Raw genomic sequence first — 19,941 nt, forward strand, 5'->3', positions numbered from 1 at the left:
CAGTTATTCAGGCAACGTGTAAGAGGGTGAATAAGGATTTGTAGCATTTGAATTGAGGGGAGGAACACCTCTTTGAAAAGAAATGATGTACCTTGTGAATTGGAATAGCACATCCTGGTGTCAGGGAGAAAAAGAGAAAATGGGTGATTGGAGCAGGGCTCACACTGATGTACAAGATTCAGTACAGGGTGAGGCTGCAGACAGGAGAACTTTAGATGCCAGGCCTAAGGCACTTAGCTCTTTTTCTCTATTAAGATGAGATTTTTATAAGTGAAATAACTGGGACAAAGCAGTGAGCATTACTTTTTGGAAAACCTACTTTACTCCCTTATGGTGCCATTAGTAATATGTGACATTATCATTTGCAGGTAAGATCCTTTTCAACTCTTGATATTCTTCAGTTATATGATCCAGGTAGCATTGAGAAACTTAACGTTAGATTAAATGAGACTCTGATGGGGGAAGAAAGATGATTCCAATGTTTTGGGGCTGGGAAAAAGGAAAATTTAATTATGGTTAGCATAAGTAGGTAGGAGGTTGTCTAATTGTCCGAGTTGGAAATGTTCAACAAGAAATTGAAAATGTGAGTGGCATTGGGATTCAGGAAGACAGAGCTGCAGATGAGAATTTGGGATTCATCCATATAAGGCAATGGTTAAGAGTAAAGTAGATAAAATAGACTCTCCTGGAGAGATGGATATGAAGAAAGTTGGAGCAAAGGCATGGACGTGCGAAATGCCCATGTTCAGGCGTGAGCGTCAGAATGGTGTGGTTTCAAAGATGCCAGGGAAGGGGACGCGTCCATACATGTTTTGCTGTTAAGTGGAAACACTTTTGCTGCAAGCAAGAGTTGGGAGTTTGAGTGAGGACCATTTAAGTTTGGCAAATAAAGAGTAAAGATGAGAAGGTAAGATGAAAAAGATGCTAATAATATAGCAGCACCTGCTGTTAGACATTAGGCATTTTAAAATTGTTTTTCTCAAATTAACTTTTTCTTCCTTCCTGTTTTGGTTGTTTTTTAATTTTCACCTATTTTTTATATGGTAGCCTGGTGTGTGAATGCACTAATGTGTTTACTTTTTAATCAATGATATGGGGGGAAGTCATGTCAGTTTGTTTATTCCTTGATTTCAACTTTGCTAAAAGCTTCTGTCTCAAATGGCTCTTCTGGTCTCTGTGTCACAGAAGACGTGAGTTAATTACTTCAGGATTACAGGAACCCCTCCTGCGGGATTCTGAATATTCATTTTACGTTTTGACTCACTTGTTCATGTGGGAGTTCAGGTTTACAAGCTTAAAGCTTTTGGAGTGAATAGCAGTGGAAACTTTTTTTTTTTTTTAACCCCCAAGGAAAACCTGCATCCTTGAAAACTGCACCGCCGTCTTGGGTGAATTTGCCTAGACCACTTCCTAAATCCAAAGCATCTCTGAAAAGTTCTGCGCTGCGGAGGACGGGAAGCACCTCCTCTGTTGCCAGCACCCACACTGATCTGAGCACTTACAGCAATAACTGTAAGTCAGTCTTATGTCCGACTTTGGGGCTTGTTGAAACTGTAGTTGTAAGAGAAATTTTTTTTTTAATTTATTTATTTTTGGCTGTGTTGGGTCTTCGTTTCTTTTTTTTTTTTAATTTTATTTATTTATTTACTTATTTATGGCTGTGTTGGGTCTTCGTTTCTGTGCGAGGGCTTTCTCTAGTTGCGGCAAGCGGGGACCACTCTTCATCGCGGTGCGCGGGCCTCTCACTGTCGCGGCCTCTCTTGTTGCGGAGCACAGGCTCCAGACGCGCAGGCTCAGTAATTGTGGCTCACGGGCCCAGTTGCTCCGCGGCATGTGGGATCTTCCCAGACCAGGGCTCGAACCCGTGTCCCCTGCATTGGCAGGCAGATTCTCAACCACTGCGCCACCAGGGAAGCCCCAGTAAGAGAAATCTAATGCGCTACAAATTATGAGAATGTTTGGTTGTGTGATTTAGGGGAAAATAAGCATCTTGCTTCTCCCTTGGAATTGCTCTAAAAGTTCAGCAGGAAAAACAAATTCTTTCAACGACATTCTCTTTTGATGAATGTGCTATGAAACACAGAAATATTTTCCTGTTGAAGGCACCTGGTATTTTTTTGCATGAAGGATTCTAAAGTGTATAATTTGAAGATGGTGGGGTTCTTTGGCTTGTTTAAGGAAAGAAAGCGATCTAGGGGCTATTGGAACCCAACTGGAAATCAGAAAAAAAGATAACTTCAGTTTCGTTTATTTTGTAAGCGGCTATATTTTGTACATGTGTTTTTTCTAATCTTAAACTTTGGATGCTAGATTCAGTGTATTAAGAGTAGTATAGGGCTTCCCTGGTGGCGCAGTGGTTGAGAATCTGCCTGCCAATGCAGGGAACACGGGTTCGAGCCCTGGTCTGGGAAGATCCCACATGCCGCGGAGCAACTAGGCCTGTGAGCCACAATTACTGAGCCTGCGCGTCTGGAGCCTGTGTTCCGCAGCATGAGAGGCCCGCGCACGGCGATGAAGAGTGACCCCCACTTGCCGCAACTGGAGAAAGCCCTCGCACAGAAACGAAGACCCAACACAGCCAATAAATAAATAAATAAATTTAAATAAATTTAAATGAATGAATGAATTTAAAAAAAGAGAGTAGTATATTATAACTTCAAGCCTAGTTTTAAGTAATTTAAACGGGGTATACTTTGGGGGTTTTCAGTTAGTGTGAATTCAGTTTTGCTGTGTATAAAATGAGTGAATTGAGTTATCCCTTTCGTTCAAAAGATGTATTTGGCCTTAGTCTTTATTTGCTCATTTCCTTTTTAATTTCTTTCACAAAACTTATGGATTAACTAATTTGAACAATTTTGGAGTGTCTGCTGTGTACAGGCACCACTGTAGGTGCTGTGAAGGGTATGAGATATCAAAGAAATGGTCCCTATTCTAAAAGGTAGTTGAGAAAGAAGATATTTACGTGGATAACTAGAATATCAGATAAAACAAGATATAAGGGAGTGGTGGGGAGGAGGGGAGTTCTCTCTGCTTTAAGGGGGGATCGGTTTCTTCTTTCCGGTGAGGGGGCAGGGACAAAGTGGAGTCATGGTTATGAACCTTCTGGGTGTGGGGCACTGTGTAGGGTTACCATACATTCTTTCTTTCATTTCCTCGCAAATAACTTCTGTTACCCTCATTCTATATGCAAGGTAATTGAGGCCCAGAGAGGTTGTCGCTGGTCCAAGGGCAGGCACTCAGCCAACATGTGACAGAATTGAGGATGTGTTTGTGGAGGGTAAGGCACTGAATTAGTGACCAGATTAATGAGCACGTTTCCGAGAGGGCACTTAGCAGCAGAAGCTGGTCTCCTCTGAGAGTCAGCTGTATACGGGACCTGTAGGAGCACTGAAGTTTGTTACTTGAAATTAAACGGGACTGTTATCCGCTTATGATTTGAATTTTGAAGTTGTGGCATAAGATCAGAAGGGTTTGCATGTATCCGTTGATTCTTGATGATTTGAAAAGGTAATTCACGCGTGTATTCTTTTAAGGTCATTTCACTTGCAGCGTTCCCTGTTTGTAATGGGAAGTTTTGAAAACATTCTGCCGAGACGGAAGCACCAAGGTGCTCTCGGGGGCTGGAGGGCTGTGTAGCGCTGGCACTCGTGGCCCTGGCAGGAGGCACGTCCCGTGGAGCCGCTGCCCAGCGTCCCTGCCGACGGCCATGTTGCGGTGGCCCCATTCAGGACCGTGTCTGACACTCCTAAGGAGGGTGTCAAATGCTTTTGTCCCTTCCTTTTTGTCTTTTAACAAAGGGGCTTCCCGTGTACCCACAGAGCCTGTCTAGGGGCTGTGCGTCTCTGTCGCAGATGAAGCATTCAAATCAATGTCTCTTTCTTAGTTGGATTTGCTAGCTGGTTTAATCTGTTCTGTGTAGTGCCTTGGAGCTTACAGATTTTTTTCCTTCTCCATTCTAATTCACTGAGAGCAAGCATGAGGGATAGGAGAGTGAACATGGCTGCAGTTTTTCCTGCCTAAGCTTGCTTTGATCCTTTTAAATGACTATACCAGGAGGATTTCGCAGTTGTACAGAAACGGATACTTCTTCGAAAATATTTATCAATTCTACACTCACCCCACCGACTGGCTCAGAGAGGCACTATGATGCTACCTTATTGACTCTGCTGGTTCTGGGATCCTACAGCCTTTGTATAGTTCCTTTGTTAGCCACGTTTACTGGGAAAAGAAGTAGGTCGACGATTTCTGGTTTGATTCTTTCTTTGTAAGCATGTTTAAATTTTATTCAATAAATTGATTTAGCATCTCTTGATTGCTATCTTTATAACTTGTCATTTGTTAATTGTATTTCTTGGGCATGTTTATATTTAAGTTGTGAATGATTCTGTCTACCAATTTATTGTGTGTTTTATGTGTTTTGAGACTCGGACTAAATATAATTCAGCAGCGTTGTCGAAGTTCGTTGCACATGAAATTATTTTATAAAAGCCTAGTTAATGGTCTCATTTTTGATTAAATAACTGGTTGTTTTTGTGTGTGTACCTAATCGTTGTACGAGGATAGAAGAATGCTTTCCTAGAATTAAAATGAAAACATCACATTTTATTTTACTCACATTATATCTAAAAATATTTAAAACGTGCACTTTTTAAAGATTACCTTAAAACATGAAAAAAAATCATTTTGAGCTGCAGTTTTCCTATTTCTGATAATGATGGGTCCTGTTAGGAAATAACTTAATCTTTTGATCAGTGTTTTAAATTCATATTGGGTTAAGCCTTTGAACGATTTTAAAACATGTTTTCTTGCTTTGTCCATTCCTTTCTTTGTGACGCGATGCTGTCGGTGTAATCACTTTTGAGACTGCAGAGTGCTGTTGTGAAATTAGCATCTGGTTCTCCGTGCTTAGGGATGCTATAGAAATAACATGACCAAGTTTTAAAGTGACTGAATCAAGATATATAAGACAATAAATCTTTCTTATTTGGGGGTTTCAGCAGGTTCTTTGTGTGTGTTCTTTTCAGCATAGAAAATTTTAAAGTTACAGTATTGATTTTTTTTAATATTAGCATGAAACATTGCACAGTAGTTTCTATATCAAATGTGCTCATTTTTAGAGGTTAATTGTTGTAAGCTCTTCCAGACTCAGATAGCTAAGGTCCAGTCTTTAAGATCATTGGATAAAAATGTTTATATAGATATATCTATATATAGATAGATATATAGATATATCTATATATCTATCTATATATAGATATATATATATCTTGAAAAGAGTTGAAGGTTTGAGGACCTTTGTGTGAGTGTAGAAGAAGGTCTCAGGAGAGCTTGTAATTTTGCCGTATTAGCAAATAGGAAGTCCAAGCACTTCCTACTCCTACCAGTTTGGCCACAAAAACATAAGCATATTTATTTTTGAGAGACAGGTGGTGAGGGGAAATAAAAGGATGCACACCAAAGCTCCTTGCACCGTCTGAGAGAACAGGCGGAGGTTAACTGAAGAAACGGAGCTTTCTCTTCCCTCACCTTCACGGCCAGCCCTGGCATCAACAGTGTGATACAATAGAAAAGGGTGTTCAACTCGGACTCAGTCCTAGCTAGTCTTACTAAGTCACTGACGTTGGACAATCTTACACTCTCTCAACCTCAGTGTTCTCACCTGGTGAACGGGCAGGGAGGCTTAGATCATCTTCAAAATCCTTGCAGCAGCAAAGGTTTCTGACCACCTTTATTTTCTTCACAACAATAAGTTGGTGCCTAACAGTTTGGAAGGAGGGTGTTTTGAGTCAAAGGGATCAAGGTGATAGAAGGATTAGTCTTATTCACCTTCAGTCCCGTCCTCATTGCAGGATGGCAAGTAGGTATTGTGTCGCCTGCCAACACTGATCAGTTGGTGAGAATCACCTGGAGAACAGTGTTGAAAGGTTTTCTGGCTGCTTCCAGGTTCAGAGCAAAAATGTGTGCTTGACTAGTGAGGCCTGCAGGGGGTGAGGAAGGGGTGAAAGACAGGCGGTACCTACTCTGACCCCATATTGCAAAACATGCTCAGTACTTACGCACGTCTGAATGGACTATTTAATAAGAAAATACTATTATCCAGACTGGTATTAATTTCGTTTTCATTCTTTTAATGTTTTTCTAGGATATATATGAGACATTCTTGTTATTACAGGGTTGGGTAATTTTGCTTTTGGAATTTGAAAGCTTAGACTTAAGCAGTGATTTGATTTTAAGCCAGGTGGCAGATGATCTGGCAGAGTGGGGAGTGTTAAGCTGATTCACGGAAAGTTCAGGAAATGAGCAGAACGTTGGCTCCGTGTGTGTGTATATACATATTTGTTAAACAAAACAAAAACCAGTGTTGACTAGGTGCTAGAGTGTAGTGTGAAGTGTTAGTTTGCAAATAGAAGTCTGGAACAGCGAGAAGCCTTTCTCTAACAGGAAAATCTTTTCTCCTGCTTGGGCTGCTCTGAGCATCTCTCTTCATTTTCTCTGTAGACTCAGTCATCTGTCATTTCACTTGAACCGCACTTTGACCGTGGGGAAATGAAAAAGAAGGATTCCAGAGCATCTATTATTCTGGCTTAATCGAGGCAGCTAGGACCGAGGATGACAACGGCATGGGGGCAGTTTTAAAACTGTATGTTAGAACTGGCTGAGACGTGGGCAACCGCTTGTGGGATTTCACACATTGATTGTACAAACCAGCCATCACGGAGTGGTTGTACCTCCTGAACCACTGGGTTTAGGAGAATTCTGAGGGTGTGTTCGGCCTCAGTAGGACCGAGCACCATAATCAGTGAGTGGGGACCCTGTGACACCATATGCGCTGTCTGTTTCCACACTTGGTGTTCAAACCCTCTCATGCATAGAGAGGTGAAGTGATTCAGCACAGCTAGGCAGTGGCCCATTCAGGACCAGAACTCACATATTGTAGGTTCTATTCCATTCCATTCCATTCCTTGAAGCTAACGTGCTTCTCTTATTATATTGGAGCTTGTGCCACTGAAGAGTTTATCATTTGCGTATAATAACTCTAGAAGAGAGAACATTTAGATATCGTCAGGATCCCAGCCGGCTGCCCCATAGGAACTGAAATAGAGGGCAGGAGAAATACTTGAAGGGCACCACGCCTCGTAGTAAAGTACCTCCTTCAAGTTAGGGTCAGCCTAGAGCAGAGCCTTTAGAAACCCAAGGATGTGGGAGTGTTGGTCATAAAACTGTGTGCTGCTCAGCACACTTTGTCTCCACCATTAGTAAAGCGGGGAAGAATGAAGGGGGAAGTGTGTATAATAGATGATCAGAGAGAGAGTGTGTGTGTGTGTTTATATGAGCGTGTGCATATGTGTGTATATATATATGTGTATATATGTCACATATAAATGCAAATGTGTGTGTGTGTTTGTACCCTGGGTCAAACTCATTTTATCCTTGAAATATGGATTTTGACCCTCGCGTGTAACAAATTGATGCGAGAAGGGCGGCAGTGAGACAGTTTGTTTCCAGGACAGCACCTCCGTTCTCAGTGTGACAGAGCCAACAAGACAGGAATATTGTGCCTCGTGAGAAATGTGTCTTTTGCCTTAGCGAGAAATCCTTTCACTGAGTCCTTTGGAAACTGAAGGTCTTTGTGTTTAAAGCTTAGAAATGAAAAGCGTGGATTTAGGATCATACAGATTCATAATAGGTCTGTAAATTAAACTCAATTCAGTTTTTCAAAATCTATGTAGGTGACTTATTTGCTGCTGAGTATAATTTTTTAAATATGTCAAGAAAGGTAAGACTCAAATCCAGATTATTTTATTTTATTTATAAGTTTTTAAAAATAAATTTATTTATTTATTATTTATTTTTGGCCGCGTTGGGTCTTAGTTGCTGCGCACGGACTTTCTCTAGTTGTGGCGAGCGGGGGCTACTCTTCGTTGCGGTGCGTGGGCTTCTCGTTGCGGTGGCTTCTCTTGTTGTGGAGCCCAGGCTCTAGGCACGCAGGCTCAGTAGTTGTGACTCGCGGGCTCTAGAGCGCAGGCTCAGTAGTTGTGGCGCATGGGCTTAGTTGCTCCGCGACATGTGGAATCTTCCCAGACCAGGGCTCGAACCCGTGTCCCCTGCATTGGCAGGCGGATTCTTAACCTCTGCGCCACCAGGGAAGTCCCCAGATTGTTATAATACATGGTTGAGACTAATAACATCATGTACTTCCTTTCTTGGATTTTGATTTAGCATAAGTTGAAATGTTGATTGAAACCCTCTACCATTTTACATGAAAATCTAAAAAACCTGCTCTATGACATTTTGGTTCCATTTCTTTAAGACTCTGAAGTCATTCCCCATCCATCCTTTAAAAAGTTATGTTGAATTTTATAGTAGTAGTATCTTCAGTATTTATCATTTACGTTAGCTCCCTGTCAACTTGGGAGAAACCACGTCTCCAGGTTCTGGGGAAAGAGGGAATTGGAAAGAAGGATAGGAAATTGGCAGAAACTTGTCAGCAGGAGGGAAGGCTCTGTGTGGATTTGGCCTAATATTGGAAGTGTTATCTGGCACAGGAAGAACTAATAGGTGGCCCCTTGTAGGGGGACTTGACGTAGATCAGGGGAGAATGACAGCATGTCTTTACAAGGTTTAAATGTGACATCTGTAAGCACTGCTGTAGGAGTTGGGACAGTTTAGCCTAGAGAAAAATTTCTAGCTGTCTTCAAATTTATAAATATTTGTAAATAATGTTGACAACTCACCCCTTTCTAGAAATGTGAGGTGAAGAAAGGGATCAAGGTTGGTAATAAAGAAATATGTGATTATTAAGTGTTGATTATTAGAATGGAATTGGATGGTTAGAATTGGGTGTTGAAGATTATTTAGAAAAAAATTATAAAAAATCCAATCTGGGTTGGTGGAGGGGAAATTAAGCCTGGAAACCAGGTAGTGAGAATGAATGAACCTCCAGATTTCCCTCTGGCCCAGTAAGTATATGGTGACATAAACATACTAGTGGTTTGTGTGGTTAGCAAGGGGAGATAGATAAAAAGGTTAACTTTTATGGGAATAGAGAACCATAAAACTTTCAAAGTATTCTTGTTAGGATTTTTTCCTCCCGAGTTATGGAGAGAAAAGGGCAAAGTGCTGTGTTTACACTCTTCAGTGTTGTGTATAACATGATAATCTCTTAGGAAGAGCCAAGCAGTGCTGTTAAAATTCCTCGTAGGAGCTAAGCTTCTGGACACTGTACTTTTTCAAAGATTACTCAATTATGGAGAACTAAAAGGAGACGTTTAGGGCTTTCCTGGTGGCGCAGCGGTTGAGAGTCCGCCTGCCAATGCAGGGGACACGGGTTCGAGCCCTGGTCGGGGAGGATCCCACATGCCGCGGAGCAGCTGGGCCCGTGAGCCACAACTACTGAGCCTGCGCGTCTGGAGCCTGTGCTCCGCAGCAAGAGAGGCCGCGGTAGTTAGAGGCCCGCGCACCGCGATGAGGAGTGGCCCTCGCTCGCCGCAACCGGAGAGGGCCCTCGCGCAGAAACGAGGACCCAACACAGACAGGAGAAGGAAAGGAAAAAAAAAAAAAAAAAAAAAAAGGAGACGTTTAGAATGATAAGGAAATACTGATTTTTTAAGTCTTTAATTAGATCACTGCTGCTGCTCTCCTCACCCTCCTTTTTTGTTACCACTTAATAAAATTTGAAACAGCTTTCTATGTTGTTATCTTTACATGAGGGTACTATTTTTTTCTTTTCAAGCCTTTCGTTTAAGGTTTTGGACCCTTAGGAGATTTTAAAATGTAGATACCCTCAGCCGAAAACAGTGCAATAAGTGATGGTGATGCTGGTTAAATTCCCAATACAGAATCCTCTCAACTGTACCAGAGCCGGTAACACTATTTCATAGGACCTTGTTATGGACCCGACACACCTTTAGCAAAAATATAATGTGAAAATGCATTCTCGTTTTGAATTCAGAGCACAGGACACAGGCCCTGCTCTTTCTTTTCCCTCTGCCTTTCCCCTGTCCCATACAAATCTTAAGGATACAGTAGAAGAATTGGGTTATTATTTTTTTTTAATCCAGTGAGAAGCCATAAATGTAAAGAGGAAATTCGCAGTTTACAAAGAACCTATATAAACATATATAGGTTTATATAGTCTACATAGTTGTCTTATGCAACTGAAAGATATTGAGTTTTTTGATGCCGAGGGCTTCAGTCATTATTGGGCAAAAGAAGAAACAAGAGTAAGCAAGACATCTACAGAAGGCTTTGTCTAAATGTTTCTCTGTGGTTTCAGATTTTCCTTCTGGTAGAAAATCAACAAGTTACAAATTATCACTATTTTTTTAAAGCTGTGTTCTTTATTTCAAAGTGTCACTGTCTTTTGATATGCTAGGATTGTCTTTAGATTCCCAGTGAGGAAAGAGAAGCAAAATCAGAGACTAGCAAAATAGCAGATGCCCTTTCCAGGACCCGTTGACATATTATACCTAAAATATAGTATTTGCTCACCTTCACTCTGACCTTTTCCCAGGAAATAGTGTAGGTCTGCTTCTGTGGGAGCCCCCTTTGCCTAGTTAACTGTCGTGGACTCAGAATTATACCACAGCCTAAGCACAATTGTGCTTTCTTCAAAAAGTCCTTTCTTCCAAAAGGACTTCCAAAAGTCCTTTCTTCAATTCTTTTAGTGCCTGGAAACTTTTTTTCCCCCCAGAGATGATTCCTGTGTGAGTGAGAGAGGGAAGGTTTACGTGTAATGTAAAAGATGGTTTTTATTATTTAGGTGGAATTCCCTTTTATATTTTAGCTTTGGGGCTTAGGTGCCTTTGTTCTAGGGCAGATGTTGGAGTTTCAGCTTCTTGCAGTGGCAGAGAAGGATCAGAACCAGATCTCATCTTTCAGCTACCAAGGAGCTTGTACATTATAGTCGTCCCCTGGTACCCACAGGGGATTGGTTCCAGGACCCGCAAGGGTACCAAAATATCTCCCGACTTTTATCTGGGATGGAAGCTGTCCTGGACAAGAGGCATAAACTTGGGCTGTGCCAGGATGTACGGTCACCATGGTTACCGTTCACCCTGCATCCCTGAGGACGGGAACTACCGATTATCCATCTTTGTATTCCCAACATACAGTAACGACTGGCACGTGGTAGGTGCTTAGTGAGCACTTGTTGATTCAAAGAGGAAAGATAGGTCGTGGAAGACTCATACTGTGTTTATCTGTAAAATAAAATGTACTTTTCTGTTCTATTCCAGCTGGTAATAACGCTGTCATCAAATATGAGGAAAAACCTCCAAAACCAGCATTTCAGAATGGTTCCTCAGGATCCTTATATTTGAAGCCTTTGGTACCCCGAGCTCATGCGCACTTACTAAAAACTCCTCCAAAAGGTATGGACCTCACTGTGGAGAGAAGAGGAGGGCAAGGCTTTTTAAGTCCTTGGCTTATAGGAGGTTAAATTTTGGCATTTAGGTTCATGGTATATTGAATATTTATTTACAAAAAGTCTGGTGAATAAAGACATAATACATTTTTACACTGATGGAGCTATTCTTGTTCTGAGAGTCTGTAGGTCCTATAGCTAAAACTTGATACATATAAATCAGCAGATAGAGCAAAGGTATAAGGTGAAAATAAATGAAACTTCTGGAGTTAAATTATGCGAAGGTGGTGATCTAGAATAATGAGATAGAAATGCATGGTTTACTTCACACTTTGGGTCCAACCATGTCCCCCTGCGCCCCACCCCCATGTTCTTTATCTCTTCTTCTCTGTATCGCTCACTTCGTGATTGCTACAGCTATGAAGGTTAACTTTCAAGTTTACAACATATGTGGTATATACTTCATATGGAATGTTTTCATGCAACTTTATCACAGTGGAGCTGAAGCACATTAGCAGTTGTTGCTTAGTGAATTGAAAGATTGCTTAACTGAAAGAATAATTGTGAATGAGAAGCTTGAGCTGTAATATGTGATGCATATTTATATTAGAGGGTTTAAAAAGCGCAGAAACCTACAGCGTCCTCCTTCATCCCATCAACCATGAATAACTGTTGCCTTTCCTCCTTTTCTTTCCCTCTGCATATATAATAGCTTTGTTTTTGTTTCAAGAAAACTCAGGGCATAATATGTACATTCTCTTGTGTCTTGCTGTTTATTAATTTAATAGTATATCATGAGAGTGTCTTCATTTTAAATGGCTATGAAATAGTCTCCTGTTTTCCAATTCCCTGGTTCCTGGACAATTTCTGACTTTCACTATGGCATGTGATACTGAGATGAACATCTTTGAATGTGAATACTGTTCATTGCTTCAGGTTCTAGTTACTTCCGTGGGGTATTCCTAAAAGAGGAACCACTGGGTTAAACTGTGTGAATCTTTGTGAAATTATCATATTACTAAATAACTTTCCAGAAATGTGTTAGTCTCTCAAAGCAGTGTGTGTCTGTTGCTCTGTGTCCTTCTCAACATTTGTGTGTATGTGTTACATATGTATGTAAAGGATCACGTGGTAACTTGAGGTTAATTACCTAGTGAATGTTTATCAACACTTTCTTTTCTACTGAATTCAAGAGAGAATAGGCATAGATATTGGCAAAAAGATTCTTCTGGGTACCAGCAGGTTCTCATCTTCCAGGGTTTTAAACAAATTTCTGATGCATCAAATTTACCCCTCGGTGGGATGACATCAGTATATGAATCTATGGTTTTTATTGATGATGATACACATACACCAGTAACTGGAAAGAAATGTCGAACTTTGATACTAAGATAACTTTCAGAGAGTTAGAACGGCATGATTTCTCTGATACATTTGCAGAACAGAGAACCCCAGTATTCTAAAATGTCTTGCCATTGAATTTGTAAGCTTTTGTATCACAGAGGTTTTACTCGACTGGGAATCAATGCTGTCCATTTATAACAGCCACATATTTTAAGAGATTGTCATCTCTGTAAAATTCCACAGAATGTGGCAGCTGTTCTAACTAAATAATCTGCAGGTGACTTGCCCTAGAAATGACTCTGTCACGTCAGGAAGACGTGCTCATAGTCTTCTAGTGGCTTATCTTTGTAGCTCTGTACCTGTTACCACTCCTGGTTGAATTTATTTTTCAGCTTTATTGATGTATAATTGACAATTAAAATTATATTTGATTTAATACACATATACATTGTGAAAGAATTCCCCTGGTTGTATTTTATATTGTATCAGTTTGGAGGAAAAGCTTAAGTATGTTTTCCTTCATAGCTGAATAGCAAGAGAACTGGATTTAATACTTGGCAATTTTAGAAATCACACCCTAGTAGCTGTGTTTTGTAGTCTGGGCCTTTTTGCTCTGTCAGCAGTGGAATAGCATAAAGTGTGTAATACATGTATAAATTTAGTACTGTTAAAATTTGAATTTCAGCAGTTCTTGAACTGAAAAAATACTGTAGTTTGTCCTAGCATATTTAATTTTGACAATGAATAATATCACCCTTAAACTACTATTTTGATGTTATTTGGAATATTTTATCCTTAGATATTCTAAGTATAAACTCAGTAAAGTTGATTAAATCTCAGTGGAATTTCCCATCTGGAACCTAAAATTTAGGTGTTAATGGATTGTTTTTGGAAAAAAAAAACCTTAGTTTTTAAATGGTTTATTTTTGTATGATATTTTCTATAAAACATAAATATTTCTATTTTAGGTCCTTCAAGAAAAGGTCTATATACAGCTTTGAATGCGGGTAAGTGACACCTTAAATATGGATGGAGAAAAAGAATCTTTTTGTAAAGTTATATTATCATTACAAGTATTCAAGTGTATTTGCAGTGATTTTTTCACTAGTGTGCTTATAAATATAATTTCAGGTTTGTAGCATAAACATAACTGCTTATGACCTTGATCAGCATAGGGTTAAAACTTGGTGGGCACAATTGCCAAGCCATCTGATGCAGAAGGACGTTTTATTAATCACAGATAATTTGTTTTTTAAATAATGATTTTTTTTCAAATATGGAGCATATTTAATAGTTAAAATGTGGAGATGTAGAGAATATATTTTTTTTTATACAAGAAATAGGCTATTTAAAAATTGAATAGTCTTTAATTGCTAAATAATCTCAAGATCGGGTTTTAACACCTTTAATAGTTCAGCCATTTAACATTTTTCTTTTCTTTTTTATACTTCTATTGAACAAAGTCACATCCATCTCTTAAGACAGCCTGCAGCCTCACTCACTGAACCTTTGAACGTCAACTGGAAATCAAAAAACTTTGTGTCTTGAGAAGCCATAGAAGATTCATTAAAATATAGAAGTTTCTATATTTTCTCTATAGCTGCTTAGGTCCCCATCCACTACTTGAACTCTCTTCTTTAATATGCGGTTATAGGACAGTTGTATGGCTTCTAAATCCACTGAGGATTAGAACAGCAAATCAAAGGGGAGAAGGGTATTACTATAACACACTGACTACAGATTATCGTGCATCGTGACAGTGTTGGCTGCTAAGGATATAAAGGTTTGCCCAAAACGAGCAAGGACCTTGTCTCAGAAAGCTTACAGGAAAGTCAAAGGACTGCACAAACAAATATAAAATCACAATTGCAATAAGTTTTAGGAAGGAGGGTTACTTGTTCCTATGAGAGACCTGGTTAAAGGCTATGATCTAGTGAGGGAAGGCTGGGCAGGAAGTATAAATTTGTGACCCCCTGTATATAGATAGTAATTAAAGAAAATGGGGTGGGTAACCTTAAATATGGAATAATTAATATCCTTGAGGCTCCCAAGACATGTTTGGTTTCCTTAGCTTAATAAGGCAGGGAAGTGTGACCTATTATAGGCTCTTAAAGCTAGAGGGGGCCCAGCCATGCAGAGCGATTTAAGTTCTAAAGGTTCCCAAGAGCCTGAGTTTGAACATATATCTTTACCAAACTAATTTTAAAAGCCAAAAGAACTATTCTGCACACTGAGATTTTCATTTTCTTTCATTTTAAATTTCCAGCGCATCCTAATATTTAGGCGAAAAGGATAACTAGTATGCTATAAACGACTGTATGTTAGAAAATCAGATAACCTTTATCTGAAAGCTAGATGATATGATAATTCTGTGTTTAACTGAGAAACTTCCAGAGTGTCTTCCAAAGTGGCTGCACCATTTTACATTTCCACCAGCAATGTATGAGGGGTCTAGTTTCTCCACATCCTTGTCAGCACTTGCTTTTGTCTGCCTTTTTTATTATAGCCATTCTAATGGGTATGAAGTGGTATCTCATTGTGTTTTCAGCTTGCATTTCTCTGATGGCTCATCAGATGTTGAGCACCTTTCAGAAGCTTATTGGCCATTTGTATACCTTCTTTGGGGAAACATTTATTCAAATCCTTTGCCTATTTTAAAATTATTTGTATTATTATTGTTGAATTTTAGGAGTTCTTTATATATTCTGAATATTAGGCCCTTATCAGATATGATTTGCAAATAATTTTCTCCCATTCTGTAGGCTGTCTTTTCGCTTTTTGATAGTACCTTTTAAGGCATATTTTTAATTTTCATGAGATCCAGTTTATCTATTTTTTTCTTATGTTGTGTATCTATTTGGCATTATATCTGAGAAGCCATTGCTTAGATACAAGGTCATAAAGACTTATGCCTATGTTTTCTTCTAAGAGTTTTATACTTTTAGCTCTTACACTTGGGTCTTTGATCCATTTTTGAGTTAATTTTTGCATTTGATGTGAAGTAGGGGATCCAACTTAATTCTTCTGCATGTAGATTTCCTGCTGTCCCAGTACCATTTGTTGAAAACACTATTCTTTCATCCATTGGAACGTCTTGTCACCTTTGTTAAAAACAGTTGGCTGTAAATGTGAGGCTGTGTTTCTGGACTCTCTTTTCATGGATCTGTGTGTCAATGCCACATTGTTTTGATTACTGTGGTGTAATAAGTTCTGAAATCAGGAAGTGTGAGTCCTCTAATTTGTTCTTCTTTTTCAAGATTGTTTTGGCTATTCTGAGTCCCTTGAATTTCCATGTGAACTTTAGGGTCAACTTGTCAATTTCCATAAAAAAGTCAGCTAGGAGTTTGATAGAGATTGCATTGAATCTGTAGATGAATTTCTGGAGTATTGCCATCTTTACAATATGAAATATTTTGATTCATGAGTGTAGGATGGCTTCCTTTTTAGTTAGGTCTCCTTTAATTTCTTGCAACAATTTTTTTGTAGTTTTCAAAATACAAGTTTTGCAGTTTTGGGGGGAAGTATTTGTCTGTGACATTTCTGTGCTTTGGAAGCTGCCATTGATATTGGTCACAGTAAAGGGGCTGGTTAAATAAGTCTAATATGCCTGTTTTATGAAACTTGGAAAGGCAGTCTTAATTCATGTCTCAAGTGTATGATTATATGAAATATTGTGAAGGATATTTGTTTTCACAGGCATAGTACAAATAATCTCCAATATATATCTTCTTTCTACACACAGAAAAACTATTAGCATTAGGTATTTTCCTTTGGCACCTTGTGGGACTGACATGATATCTTGTTTCCAAAGCCCATCACTGACCCTCAACATATCAGTGACCCTTGATAGGTAAGGTTACCAAAATGACAAATTGAAATGATTGATCACTAAGGTTTCTCCCCGCTCTGATAGCCCATGACTGCAAAGCACCTTGGCTTTCTTTATATTCTGCTTGCAATGGTCATCTTTTAGATGGTACAGAAGACGTTGCCTCCACATACAAACATGTTCCTCTGAGCATTAAATTTTGTGGCTTTCAGATAGGTTTTATTTTTTTTTAAGTAACAAACTGATGGAGATTAAAGTTGACCAACTTCATATGTTTTCATTAGAGTACAATAATCACTTTTTAGTGATTTGCTAAGTTCTAAAAAGTTTAGCATGTAGAGGTTTAGAAATCACCCTTTAGTTTTTTTTAATTTGTGATTTTAAATAAAATTCAGATAACTTTATATCCTGTTGTCACTTAACATAAGTAATCACTCTTTAATGACTATTGCATTTAGCATATGCAGCAGCATTTAACTACTCCTCTAATATTTGAGGTGCTTCTGTATCACATTCACAAATGATTCTCTGATGAACATCTTTACAGTTATCACCTTCAAAGTTTAGGGAAGTTTTTTTGTGATAGATTCTTAAAAGTAGTATAAACAAATCAAAACATATGCATATTTATAGCCACTTCATTCAACCAAATTGCTTTCCCAAAGCTTCATATCCATTTATACAATGACTGACAACATAAAAGAGTGCTGGCATCACCATACTCTGGTCGACGTTGGGTATTATTAATTTTTTTAATTTGACTAGTTTAATAGTTGAAAATTCTGTATCATTGTTTTAGTTTTAACCTTTAATCAGTAATTGCAAAGACAGTTCCATTATCTCGTAAGACAATGAAGAGGAACAGAAGGAGGATGAACTTTTCAGGCATTGACTATTGGTTGAAATCTTGGGATTGCCGCATTCCACTTGTGTCCTGACCTTGGGCTAGTTGCTAAGCCTCTCCAAAGCCTCAGATTTCTCATTTGGAAACGTGAGAATATTTTGGGAAAAAATCCCAGTATAGAAGTAATTTTGACGTCACAGAGTTGTTATATAAAAAGCTCTCCAATGATAGCTGCTTCTGCTACTGGGGGCAGTGATGAGGATAATCCTTTTCATTGTTCTTATGGTTCCAGTGGCTTTACTTCTGGCGCTCTTTTCCAGGAGGCTGAATTATTTTAAATCTTTCAAGCAGGAAAAACCAGTGAAAGTCAAGAACCATCCTCATGGGGTCTAGCTGTTGTAATTTATTTGAAGATTATGGTGCTGTAAGAGTCTAGCCAACATTGGCTCTAAATAAAACTTGGCTTACTGTTTATAAGGAAGATGCCACACATACCATTACTATTATTGCCATGGTTCTACCACACATGAAAGCTCTTAGGAATACCAGAGCACCAGAGTTGTATTTATCGTGCCCCTTGATTTTTTTTGACACAAGATCATCAGTCTCAGGTGCTGTGGTGTCTGCCCTGGAAAGTAGGAAATGCACTGCTCCTTCCTTCCCCACCACTAAATCCAGCACAGGAGGATAGGGTTGCTTTCTGTACCCCCTCTTCCAAGTGTTGGGAGATGGTTGAGAGTTGCACACCTGCTCTGAAGAGGTAATACCGGTGTGACCAGTGCTTTCTCCGGGGAGAGTAGGGGTGAGACTGTCTCTCTGTGTTGGTTTATGATTATAACTTTCCTCTCACACTTAAAAAGCAAATGCTGGGGCTTCCCTGGTGGCGCAGTGGTTGAGAATCTGCCTGCTAATGCAGGGGACACGGGTTCGGGCCCTGGTCTGGGAGGATCCCACATGCCGCGGAGCAGCTGGGCCCGTGAGCCACAGCTACTGAGCCTGCGCGTCTGGAGCCTGTGCCCCGCGGCGGGAGGGGCCGCGATAGTGAGGGGCCCGCGCACCGCGATGAAGAGTGGCCCCCACTTGCCGTAACTAGAGAAAGCCCTCGCACGAACCGAGGACCCAACACAGCCAAAAATAAATAAATAAATAAATAAAGTAGCTATAAAAAAATTAAAAAAAAAAAAAAAAAAAAAAAAAGCAAATGCTGTTTTGGCATGTGTTAAATTTAGTGTTCAAATCAGGGAAAAGTATGGATTGTTTAGTAAATCTTGTTGGAACAAGGACTATCTTTTTATCAGGAGCTAGAGTCCTACTTCATATACTACATGCAAATATATTCCAGACTGCAGTTTTAAACAAAAATTAGAATAATAAGACCACTAAGAGTATATATAGACTTGTATAGAAAAGGCCTTTCCACGAATGTCACAATGAAAGAAAGGGTTACTAATTATGACAACAAAAGGTTTAGACCTCCCGTTTGTCAAAAACATTCTAAGCATGGTGATGGGTGTTAACTATAACTAGACTCGTTGTGGTGATCATTTCACAATAGAGACAAAAACAGGCATACGTCAGAGATACTGTGGGTTCAGTTCCAGACCACCACAGTAAAGCGAGTCACATGAATTTTTGGTTTCCCAGTACATATAAAAGTTATGTTTCCACTACAGTGTAGTCTATTAACTGTGCAATAATAGCATTATGTCTAAAAAAGGTACATATCTTAATTTAAAAAATACAAAACAAAAAACAATTACAGTAGTAACATCAAAGACCGCTAATCACCATAACAAATATAATAATAATGAAAACGTTTGAAATATTGCAAGAATTACCAAAATGTGACATAGACACATGAAGTGACCAAATGCTGTTGGAAAAATGGTGCCAATAGTCTTAATCAACGCAAGATTGCCACAAACCTTCAATTTGTAAAAATACAATATCAATGAAGTGCAATAAAACGAGGCTATGCTTGTATGGAATCAAAAAAAGACAAATACTGTGGAATCTAAAAGATAGAATGAATGAATATAACAAAACAGAAACAGACTCACAGATAACAAACCAGTGGTTACCAGTGGGGAGAGGGTAGGGAAGAGGGACAATATCATAGAAGGGGATTAAGAGGTACAAACTATCAGGTATAAGATAAGATACAAGGATGTAATGTACAGCACAGGGAGTATAGCCAATATTTTATAATAATTTTAAATGGAGTTTATAAAATATGAAATCACATTTTGTACACTTGAAACTAACATAACATTGCAAATCAACTATACTTCATTAAAAGGTGGGAAAAGAAAAAATTAGACACAAAAAAAGAAATATGAGGGACTAAGAAACATGAAAAAAGTTTACGAACGTCAATTAAAATAATGTGCTGTCAGTTGTCTAATTTTTATTTTTTTATTATTAATTTATTTATTTATTTTTGGCTGTGTTGGGTCTTCGTTTCTGTGCGAGGGCTTTCTCCAGTTGCGGCGAGCGGGGGCCACTCTTCATCGCAGTGCACGGGCCTCTCACTGTCGTGGCCTCTCCCGTTGCGGAGCA

The 19,941-nt window shown here is 39.1% G+C and overlaps 1 protein-coding gene across 7 annotated transcripts in view; it reads left to right on the plus strand.

Annotated features, from left to right (window-relative positions):
- The window catches only part of MTUS1 (microtubule associated scaffold protein 1), a 152,291-nt gene that overhangs the window by 75,386 nt on the left and 56,964 nt on the right, over window positions 1-19,941 (plus strand). For 4 of the 7 annotated variants that reach the window (XM_036838475.1, XM_036838477.1, XM_036838478.1 and 1 more), the window contains 3 exons: window positions 1,351-1,512; window positions 11,238-11,372; window positions 13,678-13,716. In XM_036838475.1, coding sequence (XP_036694370.1) covers window positions 1,351-1,512; window positions 11,238-11,372; window positions 13,678-13,716 — 336 coding nt within the window. Of the gene's footprint in view, window positions 1-1,350; window positions 1,513-4,025; window positions 4,231-11,237; window positions 11,373-13,677; window positions 13,717-19,941 lie in introns of those variants that run through there. The other 3 variants (XM_036838481.1, XM_036838479.1, XM_036838480.1) reach the window with 3 other exon arrangements.

Source organism: Balaenoptera musculus, chromosome 21 (genome assembly GCF_009873245.2).
Source record: "Balaenoptera musculus isolate JJ_BM4_2016_0621 chromosome 21, mBalMus1.pri.v3, whole genome shotgun sequence".
In the NCBI taxonomy this organism is placed as follows: domain Eukaryota; kingdom Metazoa; phylum Chordata; class Mammalia; order Artiodactyla; family Balaenopteridae; genus Balaenoptera; species Balaenoptera musculus.